Source organism: Quercus robur, chromosome 4 (genome assembly GCF_932294415.1).
Source record: "Quercus robur chromosome 4, dhQueRobu3.1, whole genome shotgun sequence".
In the NCBI taxonomy this organism is placed as follows: Eukaryota; Viridiplantae; Streptophyta; class Magnoliopsida; order Fagales; family Fagaceae; genus Quercus; species Quercus robur.
In genome coordinates this window covers 69,885,715-69,908,211 of record NC_065537.1, presented here as the reverse complement: position 1 = coordinate 69,908,211, position 22,497 = coordinate 69,885,715, and the positions used below count along the sequence as shown (strand labels likewise).

At 35.3% G+C, this 22,497-nt stretch overlaps 1 protein-coding gene and 1 pseudogene across 1 annotated transcript; both read right to left on the bottom strand.

Annotated features, from left to right (window-relative positions):
- Positions 1-99: 99 nt before the first annotated feature.
- The window catches only part of LOC126723520 (probable LRR receptor-like serine/threonine-protein kinase At3g47570), a 42,291-nt pseudogene continuing 19,893 nt past the window's right edge, over positions 100-22,497 (bottom strand).
- On the bottom strand, positions 1,290-6,297 carry LOC126722497 (putative receptor-like protein kinase At3g47110). The gene is made up of 4 exons (XM_050425654.1): positions 5,274-6,297; positions 5,057-5,146; positions 1,888-2,244; positions 1,290-1,666 (listed from the first exon to the last, which is right to left on the bottom strand). Exons 1-4 carry the CDS (start codon positions 6,295-6,297, stop codon positions 1,290-1,292), a joined length of 1,848 nt encoding a protein of 615 aa, XP_050281611.1.

The window sequence follows — 22,497 nt, the reverse complement described above, 5'->3', positions numbered from 1 at the left end:
ATTGGAATTGTCTGTCCTGGCAGCCTGTTATCAATTTTATTTTGCAGAGTTTTGTTATCAATTTTATTCAAAATCGGAGCATGTAAATTATGGGCAACAGGGAGAAACTTTATTATATAATTTATATATAAACTATAACATCATGTACAATTTATAACATTCATCACCAACAGACTCAGTTGATTCTCAAAAAAAAAAAAAAAAAAAAAAAAAAAAAAAAAAAAAAAAAAAAAATCAGCAACAGACCCAGTTAGTTGTGGAGACTGAGAATGACTTACAATATATTACTGGGGATACTAACTTGATACAAGAAAAAAAAAAGGTGCTGAATTAAAAAACTAGGGTGCTACAAATTATTTGCTCCAAATCCAATGTTACAAATCATAAACTTGGCAAACTATGATGGCAACCTCCATGATAAGTCATCAGCCATGTGCACCTGTGCATCTCCGCTGAAAGAAGATAAATTTCAATATAATAATAAGCTTTGGATTCAAATAATGATGATGTGGTGAGTGAGGTCTTTCCAATCAGTAAAAAAAAGAAAAAGAAAAAATTATTAACTCATTACCTACAACTTAATTTGTAAATTAAGTATCAACTTTTATTTTACCTTAAGAAAATTCATGGTACAAGAGAACAAATTTGTGCAATTATCAAATCTCAACTCATTTTATATTTATGGAATTGGCAATTCATTTATTTAATTAGGAGATTTAGAATTAACACGTTAAATAAAAAGATTTAGAATTATAAGCAAGCAAGATGTGAATTTTAGTTAGCTCAACTGATAAAGTTTATTTTCTAATCATTATAGAGTGGGTGCCATAAGTTCTAAAAAAAAAAGAAAAAAAAAAAAGCAAGAAATTAATTTATTTTCTTTTTCTTTTGAGAAAAAGATGATTGTCCAACAAATTAGCTTTGGATTTTTTGTTCTTGAAATTTCTTTTAAACAAGCTATATATTTAAAGGACAAAAGACACATTTTACATTTAGGTATTAATTGGGCTCATTCCTAATCCTATGTAGTATGTATAGCTGAATGACCATATCAATTTTTAAGTGGCTTCATTCTTCTCAGTTTTGCTAGGAAAAAAAAAGCACTAATATGAAAGAATGTGGCCTTCTAATCACTATATGATTCCTTATTCCCATCTTCCCATAAACATTTGGAGTTGCCTCATTAAGTTAGATCATGTGGTCTGGGTGGAGACATTACCAAATTCTATATCCCAATGAGAAAACAAAATTTACCTGTAGCTTGAAGTCGTTGCGTTGGGTATGCTAGTTTAAAGAATGTTTTGTCGAATTTTATGCAGCTCAACTACAACAACATTGATATTCATTCTTTCTCTTGGATATTGTGTGGAACAAGCAACTCCAATTTCAAGTATCGAAATCAAGCATTCTTGAATGTTGAAACTTCCATTTGGATCCTCATTTCGAGTGTCATTCCTTGTCTCTTCCTTTTGTCTTTCCCAAAGAAGAAAATGATCTACAATGTCAATGATATGTTCGGGCAAAGCGGCTTTAACAAAGTCATGAAGGTTTAAGTTATCTTGGTAAATACTATTAGTTGGCCTTTTTCCTGTGAACATCTCTAACAATAATATGCCATAACTATAGACATCACCATATATTGAAACTTCGTTTCCCATACCATACTCTGCAATTGCAAAAAAAAAAAAAAAAAAAAATTATAATATAGGCATGTTGTCATACAATTAAAAGTGGGGAAAGAAAAAAATCTGACAACTTGTAAAGATTATACCATATTCTATTTTCTAGATATAATACATCCTTACTAAAACTTTCTTTTCATGCTTGAAACTATAGTAAGGAACCATGGGAGAGAAGGGAAAAAAAACTTAAGAATTTAATATATACCTGGAGGAGTATAACCAATTGTTCCTCTAACCCCAATGGAACTTGATTGATTAGTAGAACAATCCTGGGTAGCATCATGAAGGAATTTTGCCAAGCCAAAGTCGCCTACATGTCCAACCATTTCATCATCGAGAAGAATATTGCTTGGCTTGAGGTCACAATGAACAATTGGCGTCTGGCAATGATGATGAAGATAATCCAATGCACTAGCAACATCAATGGCGATATTCAATCTTTGGAGAAGACTCAACTTCCTTGGTTCCTCAACAGCCTCATTTGTTCTTGGAGTTGGATGTAACCACTCATCTAGGTTGCCATTTCCCAAGAACTCATATACCAAAGCTTTAAAATCATGACCTTGATAATCAATACTGGAACATATTGTGAGCACCTTTACAAGATTTCGATGTCTGATGTTTCTTAGAATTTCACACTCGGCCACAAAACTTTTGGAAGCTCAATGACGCAAAAGGTTGAGCACCTTGATGGCAACTGTATGTCTACCTTGATCAAGAATTCCTTTATAAATGGACCCAAAGCTACCCACACCAATTAAATTAACAGAAGAGAATCCATTGGTTGCATTTAGGAGACTTTGGTAAGATACTTTCAAATTTGAATCACTTGAGGTATATATAATTACTACAAAAAATCTAGGTTTAGGCGGCGTTTTTTTTAGCGACGTTTTCAAAATTCGCCGCTATAAGTAGTATATTGTGACGTTTTTAAAAGACGCCGCTAAAGAGTGAGCCTATCGCGATGTTTTATTAAAAATGTCGTTGTAACCCAAAACAATAGCAGCGTTTCTTAAAACGCCGCAAAAAGTACAGTTTTAGTGGTGTATTTTTTGTTTATAGCGACGTTTTCTAAAAACGTCGCTATAGTTAGTATAGAACAACCCAGCATATAGTCCAAAAAATTTCCTGAAAACATATAGTTAGTATAGAACAATCCACTCAAAATTTCGCTGAGCGGGAAAGTTCCCACCTTTTTCTTTTTTTTTTTTTTTGGTGGACTCCTTTTTGTCCTTTTCCCACTCAAAATTTAGATGAGTGGGAAAGTTCCCACCTTTTTTTTTTTTTTTTTTCTTTTTTTTGTCTCCTTTTCCTGCCCGTTTTTACATTCCTTTTTTCTTTCTTAACTTTCTTTCTTTTTTCTCAGACAAAGTTCCCTTCCCACTTCTATATCTTCTCCCCCCTACACCCTTATCACTTCTTCACACTTGCCATTGCCCACCCACCAATTAACAAGCTCTTCCCTCTTTTTTGGTGTTTATGTTTCTTTAAAGTGTAAGTTTTTATGTTTTAACTTATGGGTTTACTTTGATTTGATTTTTTTTAATGGGTCATGGAGTTTTTGTGTTTTGGCTTATGGATTTGCTTTGATTTAGTTTTTCTTTTATGGGATATGGAACTTTTGTGCTAATTTTTGCTGTTTGCTTGTTTTGGTTGGATTTTTGTATAGAAAACTCTAATTCAAATTTGGATTTTTGAGCAAAAAGACTTGAGCATCAAAGGCTAAATCATTGTAAGTTTATGTACTTGTAAATCTTGTATTTTTTTTTTCTACAATTTTTCTATATTGTAGATTTTGAATTTTTCTATTGTAATTTTTTTAATATTGTCATAGTTTGGGTGGGATTTTTTTTTTTTGGTATAGATAGACAAGTGTGTTGTTACAATCACATTTATTTTGAAAGTATTGTACTTTGTTTAATATTGTCCTAGTTTAGGTGGTTTTTTTTTTTTTTTTTTTTGGGTAGATAGACAAGTGTTTTGTTCAATTCAAGATGATACATGTATTGAATCTATGGTTAATGTATTAGTGTGGATATTTGATATTGTGGAATATTGATGAGAGATATATTTGATCTATTACAAGTTTATTGCAGGCTTATGTTAGTTCTTGTTGAATTTTAAGTAGGTTTACATAGCATTTTTAATATTATAAAAGAAAAATAATGAGCAAGTTTTGCGACGTTTTAAAAACGTCACTAAAAAGTAAAACAAGAAATGCTTTTGCGACGTTTTTGAAACGTTGCTATTGGTTTGATTATTTGCAGCGTTTTATAAACGTCACTAAATGTATTTTCCTACATTAAATACAAAAATGTTATATTATTTAGTGACGTTTTATAAAACGTCACTAAAAGTTTTTGAATGCCACTAAAGAGTCACATATAGCGACGTTTTTGGAAACGTCACAATTGACCTTTAGCGACCGCTCTATTGCGACGTTTTTGAACGTCGCAAAGAAAAACGTCACTGTAAACCATTTGTGTCTATAGCGACGTTTTTTGGTTTTTAGTGACGTTTTACAAACATCACCTAAACCCAGATTTCTTGTAGTTACTTCCATTCCTTTTCTTTAGTAAAGAATAACGAAATAGAAGCAACAAAATCAAAGTTACTCCAAAAAGCCCAGAAGCTGTAGAGATTATTATCTTCAAGGTCTGGGCCATCTTCCTCTTCTTGGAATTTAAGGATTTGCATTGAGGAAGTTGAAACTCAGGTATGCCTCCACAGAGTTTATCATTTGCCTTAAGCAAAGTTGCACTCACGTTTTTGAAAACTCCCTCTGTTGGTACCTCACCCTTAAATTTGTTGTAAGAGAGATTCAATATTTGCAAATCCCAAAACTCCAAAAATTTTTGGAATACTACCAGACAAATTATTGTTCGATAGATCTAGAACTCCAATACCTTTCAATGATTCCAAAGATGAAGGAATGACTCCTTGGAAGAAGTTTCTTCTCATGGCTAGAAATTCTAGCTTCACACAACTTCCAAGAGTTGTTGGGATTGTACCAAACATCATGTTTTCAGAAATGTCTAATTGTTCTAAATTTTTTAAATTTCCTACTTCTATGGGAAGGACACCTGTCAATTGGTTGGCTATCAAGTCTAAAGTAATTAGGGAGAATGAGAGAGCAATAACTTCTGAGGCTATGGTACCACTAAGATTGTTATTATTAAGATACAATCTTAGCAAATTTTGGCACTGACCTAGACTTAAAGGGATGCTGCCTTGAAGGTTATTATTTCCTAAATTCAAAATTGTCAAAGCTGTTAAATTTCCAAGGGAGGATGGAATGTTTCCAGAAAATTTGTTTTGGGATAAATCTAAATATACTAACTTATGAAGAATTCCAATTTCAAAGGGAATATTACCTGATAATTTATTGTTCCCAGTCCGCAAGTCCTCCAAGTTGATCAGATTTCCTATCTCAGCAGGAATGTTTTCTGATATTTTATTATTATCTAGATAAAAATCGGAAAGAGTAGTTGAGAAGTTGCCAATGCATTTAGGCAACTTCCCCCCAAAGTTGTTGAGATTTATTTCCAAAAAGGTGATATAAGTAGTATTTGTCAAAGAACAGAGAAAAACTCAAGTCATCTGTTTCCCCACTTCCAAGATGGTTGAGGAAAAGGCTTAAAAATGTCAATCTATTTAACTTCTCCAAAGAAGGAACTTTTCCACTTAGTTTATTATTTCCCATTTCAAATGTATCTAGATTTGTGGCATTAGATATTGAAACAGGGATAGATCCGGTAAATTGGTTGTCAGCAAAGATAAATACTTCGATATTTGGTAGAGTGATACCAATGTCGAATGGAAGAGACCCCTGGATTTGATTTTCAGATACAGCAAAAGTCAATAAAGAAGAGAGATTGTACATTGAGCGAGGAATGGTTCCAGAAAACCTATTAACCTGCACACTAATACCTGAAAGTTTCATCAATTGACCAAAAGAATTAGGGATACTCCCACCCAAATTATTACAAGTTGCAGAAAAAATTTCTAAAAATGATAAGTTCCCGAAAAAAGGTGAGACAGTTCCTGTAAGATTATTCCTATTAATAGAAAAGAGTTGGAGTTTTGTCAAGGAGGTAAGCGTAGTAGGAATTTCTCCCACCAGTTGGTTACGACCAACATGAAGGGCGACAAGGTTGTTGCAACCAGATAAATTGCTTGGAATTTCCCCCTGTATTGTGTTATTTTGCAGTTCTAAGACTTGCAATCTAGTCAAACGACCAATTTCTGGAGGGATTTCTTTATGAAGTGTGTTGTTTTTTAAGCTTAGATTCCTTAAAAAACTTAAATTCCCAACATATGGAGATATAGAGCCTACCAGTTCCAGAGATTGCAAGTTCAACACGGTGACCCTTTGGTGTCGGTGGCTACATGTAACCCCTTGCCATTGACAAAATTGGATGCTATCATTCCAAGAGCTCATAACCCTAAGAGGATCATGGATTATCTTGGCTTTGAACTCAAGCAATGCCAAACGGTCCGTCTCATTATGCCCGCTGACCACTGAGGTGACAAATATGCCCAGGCACCAAAGAAGAATAAAAGCGTGCATGGAAAAAGATGAAGATGGAGCTGCACTCAGTTGCAAAAGCCCCATGCACTATGGTTGGAGGAACTTTGTTTAGCTAAACGTTCTGGTGATTATATTTTGAAGGAAAAAGATTAGTTTACAAACTAGCAACTGCGTATGTTGTCCAGAGAGAGGGCTGATTTGGCTGTGTAGCACCTTAAGAACAAGCAAATATATAGCACGGGAAAGGAGAAAATTGGTGCAAGAATTTCAGTGTTCGGACCCACTCCAAAATTGCAAGAATGACTTGAGGGTAATATTCAGGAAGCATATTGAAAAAAGTGTAAAGGACACTTTCCCCGGTTTTTTTTTTGGGATGGTGGGAGAGTATGATTTCTTAGTTAGAAATATCACCAAATGCCATTTAAGTTATAAGGTTTTTGACTTTGCACAATTGTAAAATTTGCATTTAGATTCAAACGTAGCAATTTTTGTCTAACTTTTAGGGGTATACATTGGTAAAACCTAGCTTTTTATAATGAGAACTTTGTAGCCGATTCTTATATTTATCAATTTAATGAAAATTTTGTTTTATTTTGTTTTTGTTTTTTTTTTTTTTTGAATTTGTATCTAGACTCACACTCACCATTTTGTTATATATATATATATATATGGAAGTGTTGTCCTGGCTTTAAATTAAACTATTTCAATCCATATTTATGAGACACCTTGAAAATTCCATGAACCTATGGTGTGGTGAAATAAATATGAGACTTTTAAATTTACGTCACATCCCAACACAATAAGTCCATCAGTACTTTCTTTGTGTCATTTGTATTGGTTAAGGGCGGATATTGTAATTATTAATACTTAATAGTGACAAATTACAATACATCATTTTATTTTTTTTGTTATTATTTTTTAGCTCTTATAATTGTGGTAAATTACAATAGACCATTATTATTATTATTTAAATTGTATATTTTACCATAAAACAGTATTCCAAAAAAAAAAAAAAAAAAATTGTTTGCCACAACACATTTCTACTAATTGCATTTTTTTTTTTTACATAAATCAATATAAATAAGCTGCCAATATTATTTGCAATTTTTTTTTTTAAAAACAATTATAACATATCAGTCCAAAATATAATCTATGTCATCATTCCCCCAAACCTCAAGATAGGGGAATGTAAATATCCTAAATTGGTATCAAGTCGCTACTATTTGTTACAATAGTTATTACTATCATTTTCTAATGGAACCCAGTATGAAAGAATTAACGGTGTAAATGTTCTCATTTTATTAATTCAATTATATATATATTCTCATTTTTGCTGCAAACTGTTGGTCAAAGATAAATTAAATAATAAATATTATTTTTATACATCTTAACATATACTATATAATATAAAAAATAATAATAATAAGAAAAAACTATTCTTTTTTTTTTAATAGAAAACAAAGAACATGTTCCAAACTTTTAACCATAAAACTCATAACATCTTCTCTTTCTATATAGTGGAAAGAAAAAATATTATTGTATTCCTACACCCCAAAACTCTCTAAATTAATGCAAATGAAAATGAGATTGTTTTTGGAAGCCTTTATTAAGGAGATCTACTTATATTTGTAATCTATAATATATATATATATATATATATATATATATATTCATGTCAACTTTGAACAGACTATTTTACTCATTACTCATGAAATATCATGAAAATCCCATAATCTCATAATATGGTGAATTGAATGTGGTAACACTGGGTATACATCAACTTATGACTTATGTGACAACGTCAATTGCTAATGCAAGTAATTTTCTTTATGAGAAGAGCTAATGCAGTAATTTGAAAGTAGTGCTGAAGTGTGTCAACTTTCAATGTTAGAAACTTAGAATAATTGAAGCCTGGGCTCAAACGGGGGAATCTAGCTAGTAGTGGAGGTTTTGGAAAATTGGTAAATATTAGTATTATTATGGAGCACTCACTTTGGTTGAAGTCCATTATAGTTATTGATTTGAGTAAATACTTTTTTGGGAAACAATTTTAAGTCAAGACTGATTATCGAAAAAATCAACTTTCAAGGTTAGAATGATTGAAGCCTGGGCTCAGATGGGAAATCTAGTGGTGGAGGTTTAGAAAATTTGGTAAATATTAGTAGTATGGAGCACTAGCTTTGGAAAAAGTCCATTATGGTTATTGATTTGAGTAGACTTTTTTGGGCAACAATTTTAAGTCAAGTCTTACAACTTACGTTTATATATAAACGTAAGTTGTAAGTCTTATAGTTAGAATAATTGAAGCCTGGGCTCAGATGGGAATAATTGAAGCCTAGACTCAGTGTGTCAACTTTCAACTTTCAAATAATTGAAGCCTGGGCTCAGATGGGAAAGTTAGTGGTGGAGGTTTTGAAAAATTGGTAAATATTAGTAGTATGGAGCACTAACTTTGGTCAAAGTCTGTCATAGTTATTGATTTGGGTAAAGACTTTTTTGGGCAACAATTTTAAGTCAAGACTTAACAGCTTACGTTTATATTCCTATAATGAGTCTTATGAAGGGTATTTTTAAGGAATTTGTTAATGAACTATGTGATTTAGAAAATATTTTAGAAATTTTTGATGGGAAAGAAAAAAAAAATTATTTTGATAGTTTTTTATATATTTTTTATGAAAATGATATCAAAATTTTTCTATTGACTATTAAAAAATTCACTAAATGCACATATTAACGAGACTCTAATAATAATTTTAAGGGGTCTAATGCTAAGAGTCTTAAAGTTTAGTTGGTTAATGTTAAAAGGCTTATTTCATTATGTACATTAAGTGTTCTAATTCGTTAACCCTCGACTAACGAATTGTCATAAAAAAATTTGCTTAAAAATAACAACCTTGTTTTATTTATGTTTTTTTTTTGTTAAAATTATATTATGAGTATCGTTTCAGATCTTATTTTGGTTTATCCATTGGAATGAAACTATATTATGAATACCATTTCAGATCCTATTTCAATTTATCCTAAAAGGGTCATGAGTTATCTTGGCTTTGAACTGATCAAGCAATGCCAACTGGTTTGTCACATAATTCCCGCTAGTTACAGAGGTGAGAAACAGGCAAAAGCACCAAAGAAAAATAAAAGCATGCACGTAAAAAGATGAGGGTGGTGAAAGTCCCACGGAATATGGTTCAAGGAACTTTGTTTAGCTAAAATGTTGGTAATTGGCTATGTGTTGAAACGGTACATCTGTGTGTTGTCCAGAGAGGAAGAGGGCTAATATGGCTATTTAGCACTTCAAGAAGCAAATTTATGGCAAGAGAAAGGAAGAAAATCAGTGCAATGTGATGTACGGACTCACTCCAAAATTGCAAGAATTATCTGGGGGTAAAATTCAAGAGCAACTAACGTTCACATTGATGCCACAATTTTGGTTCACACAAAAGACATTTTGTGGGACCTAACTGGGTTCTATGGAGATCTTGACACGGCACAACCACCATTCTCTTGGAAATAGCAGATTTTAGATCATGGTTCTAGAGATTGATTCTTGCCTTATCATGAGGCTGTTTGTTTAAGCTGTTGTACGTGAAAACCTTCAAAATGGGCATTTGTAAAAAAAGTTAGACTCTTCTGTGTGTTTGAAATGACATTTTAAACGTCTTTAAAAATGTAAATTGATTTTAAAACGTGGGTTTAGGTTGCACAGATGCCTAAACAAACAAACCCATATAGTTGATTGAGATTAAAATCATGGACACCTTGAGGGATGGAGCCAGTACTTAGGGGGCAGCTTTGCTATTGGTTGTGTGCCATAGCTCTAGACTTCGGCTCTGTTGCTTAACAGCTAGTAGTTATTTATTTATTTATTTGTGTTTTTTATGTGTGCATCTAGGTATGGATAAAATTCTTTTGTTTAAATTTTTTTAAAATGCCGAGTTGTTTGTTTGGGTAAATTGTTTTTAACTTTACTATTGGTAATTTTTGTTGTTGGATAATTTTTTTGGGCTTGTTTATTTTGTTTTAAATTTTAAATTTGACTTTAAAAGGAGGTAAATGCTAAAATTACAAACTTTTCTTAACAAATTGCTAATGTGGCGAGTGATTATTACTAAGTAAAAATATAATGTAAGTGATGGATCCATATGCAAATTAATAAAAATTTACTACCTTAACAGTTTATAAAAATATTGTAGAAAAGTTTGTGGTTATTGTAGTAATCTTAAAAGAATCAATGATATTGTTAAGATGGACAAAATGTAATTTTATAGAACAAAATTGCTAAAATTGATACCTATGTATATATTAATATATATTTTTTAAAATAAATTAGGGGGGCCATTGCCCCCCTTGTCCAAGTCTCCCACCGTCCCTGGACACGTTGTCCCCCCTTAGGTGAAACATGGTCTCTCATGCATACATAAGTCCTCTGGCTTCTTCCTCTAAATTTAAAGACTTTGGTGTAACAAGGACAGGTCTTCTTGGTCATATGCAATAAGTCCTTTGGACTCATATTTCCATGGGGAATCTTAACCATTCCGCGATTAAATTTAAAGACTTTGGTGTAACAAGGACAGGTCTTCTTGGTCATATGCAATAAGTCCTTTGGACTCATATTTCCATGGGGAATCTTAACCATTCCGCGATTAAATTTAAAGACTTTGGTGTAACAAAGACAGGTCTTCTTGGTCATACGCAATAAGTCCTCTGGACTCATATTTCCGTGGGGAATCTTAACCATTCCGTGATTAAATTTAAAGACTTTGGTGTAACAAGGACAGGTCTTCTTGGTCATACGCAATAAGTCCTCTGGACTCATATTTCCATGGGGAATCTCAACCATTCCATGATTCCAACCCTGATAATACTCTAACATCAAGACACCATATATATTTTGGTTGTGAATGAAAATTCCACAGGTAAAATTTTCCTGAGTGGTTAATTTGGTACTTCAATTTATTCTCTCATGTTTACAAATGTGATATGTTGCTGAGATAAACACTTTAGGGAAATTCCTTGAATGATTAACATAACATATAGAGACATACTTTAATCCAAAAAGTCTAAGCTCAATGGGTACATAATCAATTATGTTATATTAACAACTCATTTTACTCATCTTTATTCAATGTGGGACTTCACTCACATGTGTATACTCAACATGATCAATACAATCCTTCTATTAACTACTGTCACTATTAAGTACATATTAGAGAGGTTCTATCTCTCTCCCATGCCTTTGATTCATATTGACGTTGGATATAATTTTATTATTTTATATACTTTGATACACCTTAAGTGGGGATGGGGGGAGGGAGATTCAAATGTTAGCAGTCACGATTATGATGGACTATATATATTGGATATTTTTGTATTTTGGTAAGAAAATGTGCCTTTTGGATTTTGAAGATCATAATTATGTTAGGCTATTTTCAAGTTTTATTTTGAATCATAATTATAAAGTTGTTTGAATTTAATTAAAATTGGATTTAAGAGTGTTATAAACTTTTTTTTTTTTTTGAGAAACAAGAGTGTTATAAACTAATACTTTGTTAATGTTAGTTGAGAAATATTAAACACAAGCTTTATCCTAGACCTGGAAAAATTGGGCTCGAACCCATTATCTTGTCTAACTCAGAGGATATAAATGGGAAGGGGTAGAGTTTTTTTGAACCTATGAAAAGACGAGTTAACTCGTACTCAACCCACTGAAACTGTGGGTCAAGTTTACATGCAGGTCACACGGGTTAACCCATTTTTTCTTCTATATCTATTTCGGCCTTTTTAACATCACCCTTTCTCTCACTAGAAAACAGATTCCTTTCTTTACTTCTCAATGTTTCTCTTTCAATAATCCATTCTCACACAACCGGAGTTTGGTAAGGGTCCTCATATTTTCATCTTTCCTATGCAACCTGTAAGGACACGATTTCTTTAACGGCCCAAGAATGACATTGGGCTCGAAAGTAAAGGGTCCTAACAATATGATTTGTAGAGAGTGGGCTTGAAAGGCAGGACCTTAGCCGCAGGTTAACGGTTTAGTCGGGGTTTCCGTGGAAGCTTCTTTATGGGTGGACTTAGTTTGACTAGCTAAGCCTCTCATTAGAGTGAGTTACAGGGTTTAAGTCCTCGGACAGTGTCCGAGGAGCTCTGTACCCTTCCCTTTTTCTCCCCTTTGCAGGATTTTTCCTCCTACCGCGGGGGGGATCCCTTTCTTCTTCGCTTTCTTTCCCTTTTTATACTAGTGTTCATTCCCCTTTTAGTGTCCACGTGTCAGTTCTTACTTTCTGGGGTGCAGACCTGTCCTGTCAACCCATACCTAGAGTGGTTAGGGGTTGTTGGAAAAGTTAAATGGCATGATTTGGAGCATGGGCTTGTCAGATGCAGGATTCTGTATTACGATGTTGGCAGCTTTCTCCCTTGCCCTGCCCCTGTACAGAGTTTGCCCTTTCCTTCAGGTTTTTTGAGAGGTGCTGAGCATAAGATCGTCCTCGGCCATGTCCTCGTGCCCTTCTTGGGCTTTCATTATGCGTTCTCGGCAATAGCTCTCCTCGGCTCAGGCCTTGGGCCCAAGCGCAAAATGGGTCTGGGCCACGAATTATCAGGCCCCATAATAGCCCCTCAAAATCCTGCTGCCCGACTTTTAGTTGGGGAGGAGGGTTTTGATAATGCTAGGCCCACATCACGACTCACTCAAATTATGTACCTTTTGATGTTTGGGATTTTCCATTTGCATAGGAGATGCACCGAATTAAGAGGCATCCCTTTAGTCTTTAGTCACGCGGTGCCCTTTAACGTTCCAATGTTCGAGGCGCGCCTTCACGAGAATCTTTTAATCTTATGGTTGCAGATGGCGTTGGGAATTGAACCAAAACCATTTTGTCTGTAGCGTTCCTTGGAACTCTGCGTGAATTAAATACCACCCCCTTGTCTTTTAAATAAATAGGCTAGGAGGTTGTTCCACTTACACATAAATCCTTCGGCTTCCTCCCAAATCATAATCCTTCAGCCATAATCACAGCCTCCATATCCGGTGTTATCCACCCTTAGTGTAATATGCTTGAGGCACGGGTTGGGGTGAAGGGGCTACACCCGCCACAGAGGCACCGGGTTCTTCCGAGACTCAAGGTGATGTGGTCTGGACAGGGGAGGCACAGATTCAAGATAATCCTCCATTTTGACAAGGGGGAAATGGTATTTCTCCCTCTTTCAGTCAAAATCCGAAGCAGGTACTGGTCGCATCAGATTCTTGGTGCGTCAGAAGTAAGGTTCTCCGCCATCAGCGTCATCTGCTCTATCGCAGGCGTGGTTTTACGGTGGCTCATCAACTTCCGGCTCCCTGCACTTTTTCTTCAACGGTGCTAGCCTCAAGTTGGGCTCCTTGCACCTTTTCTTCAACGGTGCAAGCCCCAAGTTGGGCTCTGAAAGTTCAAAAACGTGTACAAAAACACTTTTGAACGTTTAGACCCCCAAAAACCAACTTAACCAATACAAGCAATATGTCAAACAACTAGTGTGCGGAAACTTAACATATGCTATAATCTGGAATTGGTTAAACAACTATCTAAGCCATAACAAAATAAACCACAGCAGATAATGTAAAGGCAGAGATAGAGAGGAAGGAAGATGCAAACACAGAGATAACACCAGATATGTTATCGAAGAGGAAACCGAAGACCTCGGCGAAAAACCTCTCCGCCGCCCTCCAAGCGGTAATCAATCCACTAGAAAATACAGTTGGGATACAAGGACAGCAATAGACCCTCCAAGCCTAATCTACCCAATGCACCTAAGCCCTCCAAGCTTCTTGCTCCAACGAGGTTGCGCCGAACCTTTTTCTTTTCTAGCTTTCCGGATTCCGCTACTACACCGTAGCATCAACCAATGAAGATTGGCTCCTTCCTAACTGCTTCCCAGAACTCCAAACGTCTGACTCACAGAGATGATAATGGTGAGAACCAGGTTTGGTATAATGCCTCTCAAGGATTTGACAATGGAGAGGAAGAGAGTGAGGGATTTTGATGAGACTCTAAGGTAGAGATTGTGGGTGAAACAATCTGGTTTTTCTTTAGGGTTTCTCTCTCAAAATTCTCTCTGGAAGCTCTCTTTCAATCGTGGGTTAAAAGGGTATTTATACTGGAGTGAAGAGGAATGCGAAACGTCAGGTTTTTCCAAAACAGGGGTGGCTCGCGGCTTGACCTCGCGGCTTGACCAAGTCGCGAGATCCAGTCGCGAGTTAACCGTATGGCCAGTTGTCCTGTTTTGTCCTGTAGTGCTCCAGCTAGCATGACTGTTCATCTTCCAGCATGCTTGGCACGTGTACATCTTCTGGCGGGTTGAAGCCGCGAGTCCACCTGCGAGTCCCAGCCGCGACACTCTGTTTTCTTGCACACTCTTGAGCAATCTTCACTCTATCTCACTCACTACCCTTATAATAATCCCACCTAAATACAGGGTTACTAAATGTTGAATTACAAGCAAATTTGGCACGGAATAAAGTCAATTAGATGGTTGAATAAATTCAACCTTACAGGCTCTTTTGCTGCCTGAGTTATAGGCATGTAAAAGTATTGAGGAATGGTTTCCTTAGACAACATCTTGGAACGGCAACATCCTCTTTCTCTGCGCCTCTTCCTCGGCTTTTTCTTCATTCCTTTGTACTTTTTCTTTTCGCTTATGTAGTCAGTTCTAGTATTAGCTTATTCAAGCTCTTTCATTGTACGTTGTATTATCTCTTTGTCTTAATAAAAGATGAGTTTATTTCTTTTTAAATACTTTTCCTTTCTGCAGCAATTATTTTGTGAATGGGTGTGCTACATGTGTGTTTTCCTTTAATGAGACTTAGAGCAGGATACCTTGAAACAGAACCCTACTAATTCTAATTTATCGACATTATCAAGCATAATAATGATAATTCCCAGTAGATTAAACTCATGAAACTAACCGAGATAACAGCTGAATACTCCGTAATGCATGCGAGGCGACCGTCCGAGAACGATAAACTCTAAATATACCATCCGAGAGGGTTGCCGAGCAGTGAGGGACTTCGGCCGGGTTTTTGATAACACCTGACCCTATAACAGTTGTACCAATTCCCTTGGTAATGAGGATCCGAGGGTAGGCTGGAAATTTTATTCAGTCTAGGGATTAACCCAACTATCAATGGGTAACCCTTCTCCGGGGTAAATTCTAAAGGCCATATAACGTCCAGGTCGTGTCCAAACCCTGCATTTTTCCTCTTAAGTAGGTGGTTTCCCCAGAGGCTTGGTTCCGAGGATCATACAAGACCTTGGTTCTGTCCAAAACTTGTAGTTTTCTTCTAAGTAGTTGGTTTCCCCAAAGGCTTGAGTCCGAGGACCATACAAGGCCTTGGTTCTGTCCAAAACTTGTAGTTTTTCTTCTAAGTAGTTGGTTTCCCCAGAGGCTTGAGTCCGAGGACCATACAAGGCCTTGGTTCTGTCCAAAACTTGTATTTTTTCTTCTAAGTAGTTGGTTTCCCCAGAGGCTTGAGTCCGAGGACCATACAAGGCCTTGGTTCTGTCCAAAACTTGTAGTTTTTCTTCTAAGTAGTTGGTTTCCCCAGAGGATTGAGTCCGAGGACCATACAAGGCCTTGGTTCTGTCCAAAACTTGTAGTTTTTCTTCTAAGTAGTTGGTTTCCCCAGAGGCTTGAGTCCGAGGACCATACAAGGCCTTGGTTCTGTCCAAAACTTGTATTTTTTCTTCTAAGTAGTTGGTTTCCCCAGAGGCTTGAGTCCGAGGACCATACAAGGCTTTGGTTCTGTCCAAAACTTGTATTTTTTCTTCTAAGTAGTTGGTTTCCCTAGAGGCTTGAGTCTGAGGACCATACAAGGCCTTGGTTCTGTCCAAAACTTGTAGTTTTTCTTCTAAGTAGTTGGTTTCCCCAAAGACTTGAGTCCGAGGACCATACAAGGCCTTGGTTCTGTCCAAAACTTGTAGTTTTTCTTCTAAGTAGTTGGTTTCTCCAGAGACTTGAGTCCGAGGACCATACAAGACCTTGGTTCTGTCCAAAACTTGTATTTTTTCTTCTAAGTAGTTGGGTTCCCCAGAGGCTTGAGTCCGAGGACCATACAAGGCCTTGGTTCTGTCCAAAACTTGTAGTTTTTCTTCTAAGTAGTTGGTTTCCCCAGAGGCTTGAGTCCGAGGACCATACAAGGCCTTGGTTTTGTCCAAAACTTGTAGTTTTTCTTCTAAGTAGTTGGTTTCCCTAGAGGCTTGAGTCCGAGGACCATACAAGGCCTTGGTTCTGTCCAAAACTTGTATTTTTTCTTCTAAGTAGTTTGTTTCCACAGAGGCTTGAGTCCGAGGACCATACAAGGCCTTGGTTCTGTCCAAAACTTGTAGTTTTTCTTCTAAGTAGTTGGTTTCCCCAGAGGCTTGAGTCCGAGGACCATACAAGGCCTTGGTTCTGTCCAAAACTTGTATTCGTTCATTTATTTATTTGTTTTCCGGAGGTTAGCCCCTCGACCAAGGTGGGGGGAGCTAGCTTGATGTTTGAAGCCCCTAGAATTGCCCATGCCATTGGCACTGCGAGGCGTAGCCCCTAGTGGAAATTAATGTCGGAGCAAAAACAGCACGTCGTTGGAAATGTAGGAACCTTCACAGGCATTTGCTCGACAGAGGCTCAACTCCACCGCCACCTGTGCCAATGCGCAAGCCTTCCCCACAGACGGCGCCAATTGTAAGGACACAATTTCTTTAACGGCCCAAGAATGACGTTGGGCTTGTAAGTAAAGGGTCCTAACAATATGATTTGTAGAGAGTGGGCTTGAAAGGCAGGACCTTAGCCGCAGGTTAACGGTTTAGTCAGGGTTTCCGTGAAAGCTTCTCTATGGGTGGACTTAGTTTGACTAGCTAAGCCTCTCATTAGAGTGAGTTACAGGGTTTAAGTCCTCGGACAGCGTCCGAGGAGCTCTGTACCCTTCCCTTTTTCTCCCCTTTGCAGGATTTTTCCTCCTACCGCGGGGGGGATCCCTTTCTTCTTCGCTTTCTTTCCCTTTTATACTAGTGTTCATTCCCCTTTTAGTGTCCACGTGTCAGTTCTTACTTTCTGGGGTGCAGACCTGTCCTGTCAACCCATACCTAGAGTGGTTGGGGGTTGTTGGAAAAGTTAAATGGCATGATTTGGAGCATGGGCTTGTCAGATGCAGGATTCTGTATTACGATGTTGGCAGCTTTCTCCCTTGCCGTGCCCCTATACAGAGTTTGCCCTTTCCTTCAGGCGTTTTGAGAGGTGCTGAGCATAAGATCGTCCTCGGCCATGTCCTCGTGCCCTTCTTGGGCTTTCATTATGCGTTCTCGGCAATAGCTCTCCTCGGCTCAGGCCTTGGGCCCAAGCGCAGAATGGGTCTGGGCCACGAATTATTAGGCCCCACACAACCCATCTTCTCTTCTCAAAACTTTGTTCTAGCTTAGTAGTTGAAGGAAACAACGTATACTCTAGTCTTGCTTTGCAAAGAGCACCACTTACGATTTCTTGTTGCATTTAACTATTAATGGTGGTAGTTTTCTCACCGAAACCCTGAAATTATTAAGGCAAAATTGGTTACTACATTTTCAGGATTTAGGTTAAGAACAATCTGGTGATAATATTTTTGGTGTGAAAGATTTAAAAGTACATGCAATGTGTGATGCTTCTTTTAATCGGCATCTCCAACGAATTTGGCAAGTACTTCCAATATTTCATAACAAACTAATTATTGAAGCTATGTTATAATATGTTTGGATTTTAACTCCTTTAATAATAATTTATGGGTGTTCTACACACGTTAAATCTTATAAACATACCATTTTTTTTTTCCTGGTGTAGTATGTAAAGGAGATAACTTAATGAGAGTATGAGACTCATAAATCATAATATTTGCTTGGTGCCCTAATCTTTTTATTATTTTTATTTTTATTTTTGATGAAATTGTTTGTAAGTATGTAGGTGAACAGGCTAAAATCGTTTCCTATTGGATTTTACTTTACTTGATTATCACATATATAATTCTTTAGGATTTGACAAATAGCATCATTATGCTCTGCCGAGGTGGATCCACTTTTGACAAAAAATCAAGCTCCGGAGCAAGGCCGACATTGACTCTAGAGGTTTAATTTAATTGCAATTCAAAGATCAGAATAGTTTTTTTTTTTTTTTTTTTTGGACCTTCAGTTTCAATGGACCGGTGGGTGTGTTAGCTAAGATTAATTAATCAATCAACTTAAAACCTATCCATTTTGAAAAAAAAAATATCAAAGATAAAGAATCTTCCAGATCATGAATGCAATTATATAATATTGACTATATTAGTTGGCATACTGGACACGATGGAATTGCTGAATGTGACTTTTTTTTTTTTTTTTTTGATAACCGCCTTGCTGAATGTGACTTGAGTGACACGTCCATGTCTAAGAGGTTTTGACATCACGGTGGTCGGGGAGACAAAACCACGACCAGGGGCTGAGCCAAGGGGGGGGGGGGGGGGGGGTCGCCGATGGGGGCATATGTCCGGACTCCTCTCAAAATATCCCTTAGGTACTTCTGTTCTTAAGTAGTTTGCCTACCTAATATGGTGAAAACAAAAATACTCTCTCTAGGAAAATAGACCCTGACAGCAACCTGACAACGGAAAAACAATCTCCCTCACGTATCAAAGGATTTAAAGCATGTGGCTTTTCACCTACTTCACTATTTTTTTAAAGTAGCGTATATCTTGTGACAAGATTCTTGTCTCATGTTTTCACCCATTTTACTGGTGTATTTTTTTTTTTTTTTTCATTTTTAAATTCACCGTACATATAACTTTTCTTGTTAAGTAATGCTATAGATATTAACAAATTTTACTACATTAATCATAAAAGATGATGTATTACCATCACAAAAATCAATTATATTTATTTATTATTTTGTTGAGTGGTACTAATAACGTTCTTACCACATCAATTTGTTAGCTTTTTGTAATAAAAGTTGTAGCAACTTAAGTATTTTTTTTTTTTTTATCTCAATTTTTTTAAATTTCTATTCTATATCTTGACTTTTTCAATGTTTTAAACTCTGTTTTTATTATAAATCCAAATTTGTTCACAATTGTTTAATTATTTTTTATTATAATCAATTAATATTTTTTAAATTAATTTTATTTTTGCTATCAATTTTTAATTTTGCCCTCCTAGATTGAAATCCTGGCTCCACCACTGTCCACGGCGATAATTGGTACTACCACCAAGCCACCATGGCCAATGATGGTTTAGGCTTTAAATATAACAAAACACAGTGACACAGAGTTAAAAGCAAACGACAAAGCCTACTTGTTAAGAACCAAAAAAATCTTAATAATTGGAATCTAATATCATTACTGCCAATTAACAACAAAACAAATCCTGAAATTTAATAATAAGTAAGAAAGTTCTTCTATAAACCAACTAGGTATTGGTACTGAAAAATAAAAATGAAGAAAAACAATTAAAGCCATCACCCACTATTCTTCTAATCTCTTATTTACATTTCTCTTTCAAAGTAGTGGTAAATTTCAAATCTATCTTCTGAAACTTAGACTGCATATAAGAACTTTAGTAGTAGTATATTTGTGTTGTAGAGCTTAACTGAAAATGACTTTAGAGTTTTAAGTATTTGGCGAATTGTATTAAGTGGTGCTATAAAAAAACAGAAAATGAAAACAGAATATACCATGTTCTGTAACCTATAGGTCTTTATTGTAGAAGAGACCTTGGCTACAAATGTTAATCAATAGTACGTTAAACACATAAGTTAATTTATGAAGGAAAATTACTCACTTGATACAAGAGGGGAAAACAAAAAAAAAACTTAGTGCTGCAGCTGAATTAACCAACTAGGGAGCTACAAATTATTTGCACCAATGTTGCATAACATAAACCTTGCAAACTATGATGGCAACCTTCATGATAAGTCATCAGCCTACCTGCGGTGAAAGAAAATAAATTTCAATATAATAAGCATTGGATGAGGTCATTGAGGTGAGTGAGGTCTTTCCAACAATAACAAAAATTTAAAAGATAAATATTAACTCTTTACCTACAACTTAATTTGAAAATTAAGTATCATTTTTTTATTTTACCTTTAAGAAGATTCATGGTGCAAGAAAGCAAATTGGTGGAATCATCATATCTCTACTCATTTAATATTTATGGAATTGGCAATTCAATTACTTAGAAGATTTAGTATTATAGACAAGCAAGATTTGTCCAACAAATTAGTTTATTTATTTATTTATTTTTGTTATTTTTAAGAAAAAGATGATTGTCCAACAAATTAGTTAACTCTGTATCCTTTACAAGTTTACATCTCTATGTCACAAATTCAGTACATTTGGCAATAATTTAAGCTTAAGTCATTGATAGAGATTTCTGTCTAGACTAATAGCATATTAGCCAATTTCTTGTGATCTCAGTTGTTCCAATAGTGGAAATCACCCAAACGAAAAAACTTTTTAGGCCTCTTTATATATATATATATATATATATATATATAAATTTTTTTTTCTTAAAAAAAAAAAAATTGAACAAGCTATATATTTAACTGATAAAAGACACATTTAGGTATTAATTAATTAATTGGGGCCAATCTAATCCTATGTTGCATAACAGCAAAATGAGCATATATATCAATTTTTAAGCGACTCCATTCTTCTCAGTTTTGCTAGGGAACACAATGTTTATGTTGTATGATTTTCATGTTAAATGGCGGGTGAAACTCCGTTTTTTTTTTTTTTTTTTTTTTTTTTTTTTTTTTTTTTTTTTTTTTACATTTTTTTTACCAAGTTAGGTGAATAGTGGGAGAGGGGTTGATGGAGGAGGTAAGTGAATGGATATTCTATTTTACACCACTTTTTGGGGGTTTGTTTAGAAATTGTGTGATGTTACTTCAAGCTATGATTTACGTAACTTGGGAATAAAATGTCATGTTCAAGCTTAATTGGGTATTGTCATTAGGATTGCTCCTGTAAATTAATAGCTTCGAAGCTCACAAATTCCACCCCTTAGCTTTGATTGACTGTTTTTCTTAAATGACCACCTGCAAGTCATATGACTATTAAAAATTGAATTCTTTATTTTGCCCTTACAAATTTCTTAATATACTGAATATTTATGATCATGTGACCTACACGTGATCAGTAATTTTAACCATCAACTAGGCTATATGTATAGACATGAAAAGAGTTTCTTGGAGTGGCACAGGATTCTAGCTCATAACTATTACATATCTAAGTTTCCTCCGAATTTGGTCAAGATATATGATCAATGGGCTCACATTTTATTTCACGCTCTAACTAACACTAATGGTCCTTTTGGATTGAAAAGATGAGAGGGAAAGTAGAGTAGAGTTGGCTTGAAACTAATCTAATTTATGACCAACTCTGCTCTACTTCAATTCCCTTTGCTCCCCTTCTCTCCCTCAATCCAAACAGGCATTTAATTGTCTTGGGAGTTCAAAATTCATCCTATTCCTGACTTTTAAATTTGCTCAATCCTCCTCCACTTCACACACTGATGCCAGAATCTCATCATCTTTAAGGATATACATTAAGCACGCCATTCTTGCAGGAGAGCTCCAACTTTGGGTAGGCGTGGAGTTGTGAAAAATATTCTCCTAACATTAGTCATCGACTCATCAATATTGCTTCCACTTTGGTTAATAATAATAATAATAATAATAAAAATAATCTATGCCTTACAAAGATTAAGATTTTCTTAAGCAAAAAATCTAGGACCCACACACTTTGACATAATTTTGATACATGACAATTGAAAAATAGATTTTTTTTTTTCTATACTAAATTTTAATTGTGGGTTTGTGTATAAGTGATATGATCCAATCACACATTTACAAATATGTAAATCCTTAAAGTGTGAACAAATGCGTGTCAATAGAAGAGGCGTTTTCTTAAGATATTCTGAGAAAAAAGGAGAAATACTTTTACTTTGGATTCAATATTTTTTGTTTAAACCTCAAATTTCAAGGCCACGCCTAACTATGTTGAATTTATGGTGGGAGTTGGGAGGAATTTTGCTTTCATTAGAAAGAATTATTTATAGAGGCGAGATAAAAGTCACAGATTGAGATATGTATTGAAGCTAGTGCAATTGTTTACTTACCCTTCACAAATTCTTTTACATTTTAACTTTGTCTAACTTTATTTTATTCAATAGTGAAGATTCAAAGTTTCTTTTTTCAACTCTTAATCTTAGCCACTAAGAGCTATTGCACCAGGTGCAATACTTATCTCAATTCAAAAATCACAAGCAT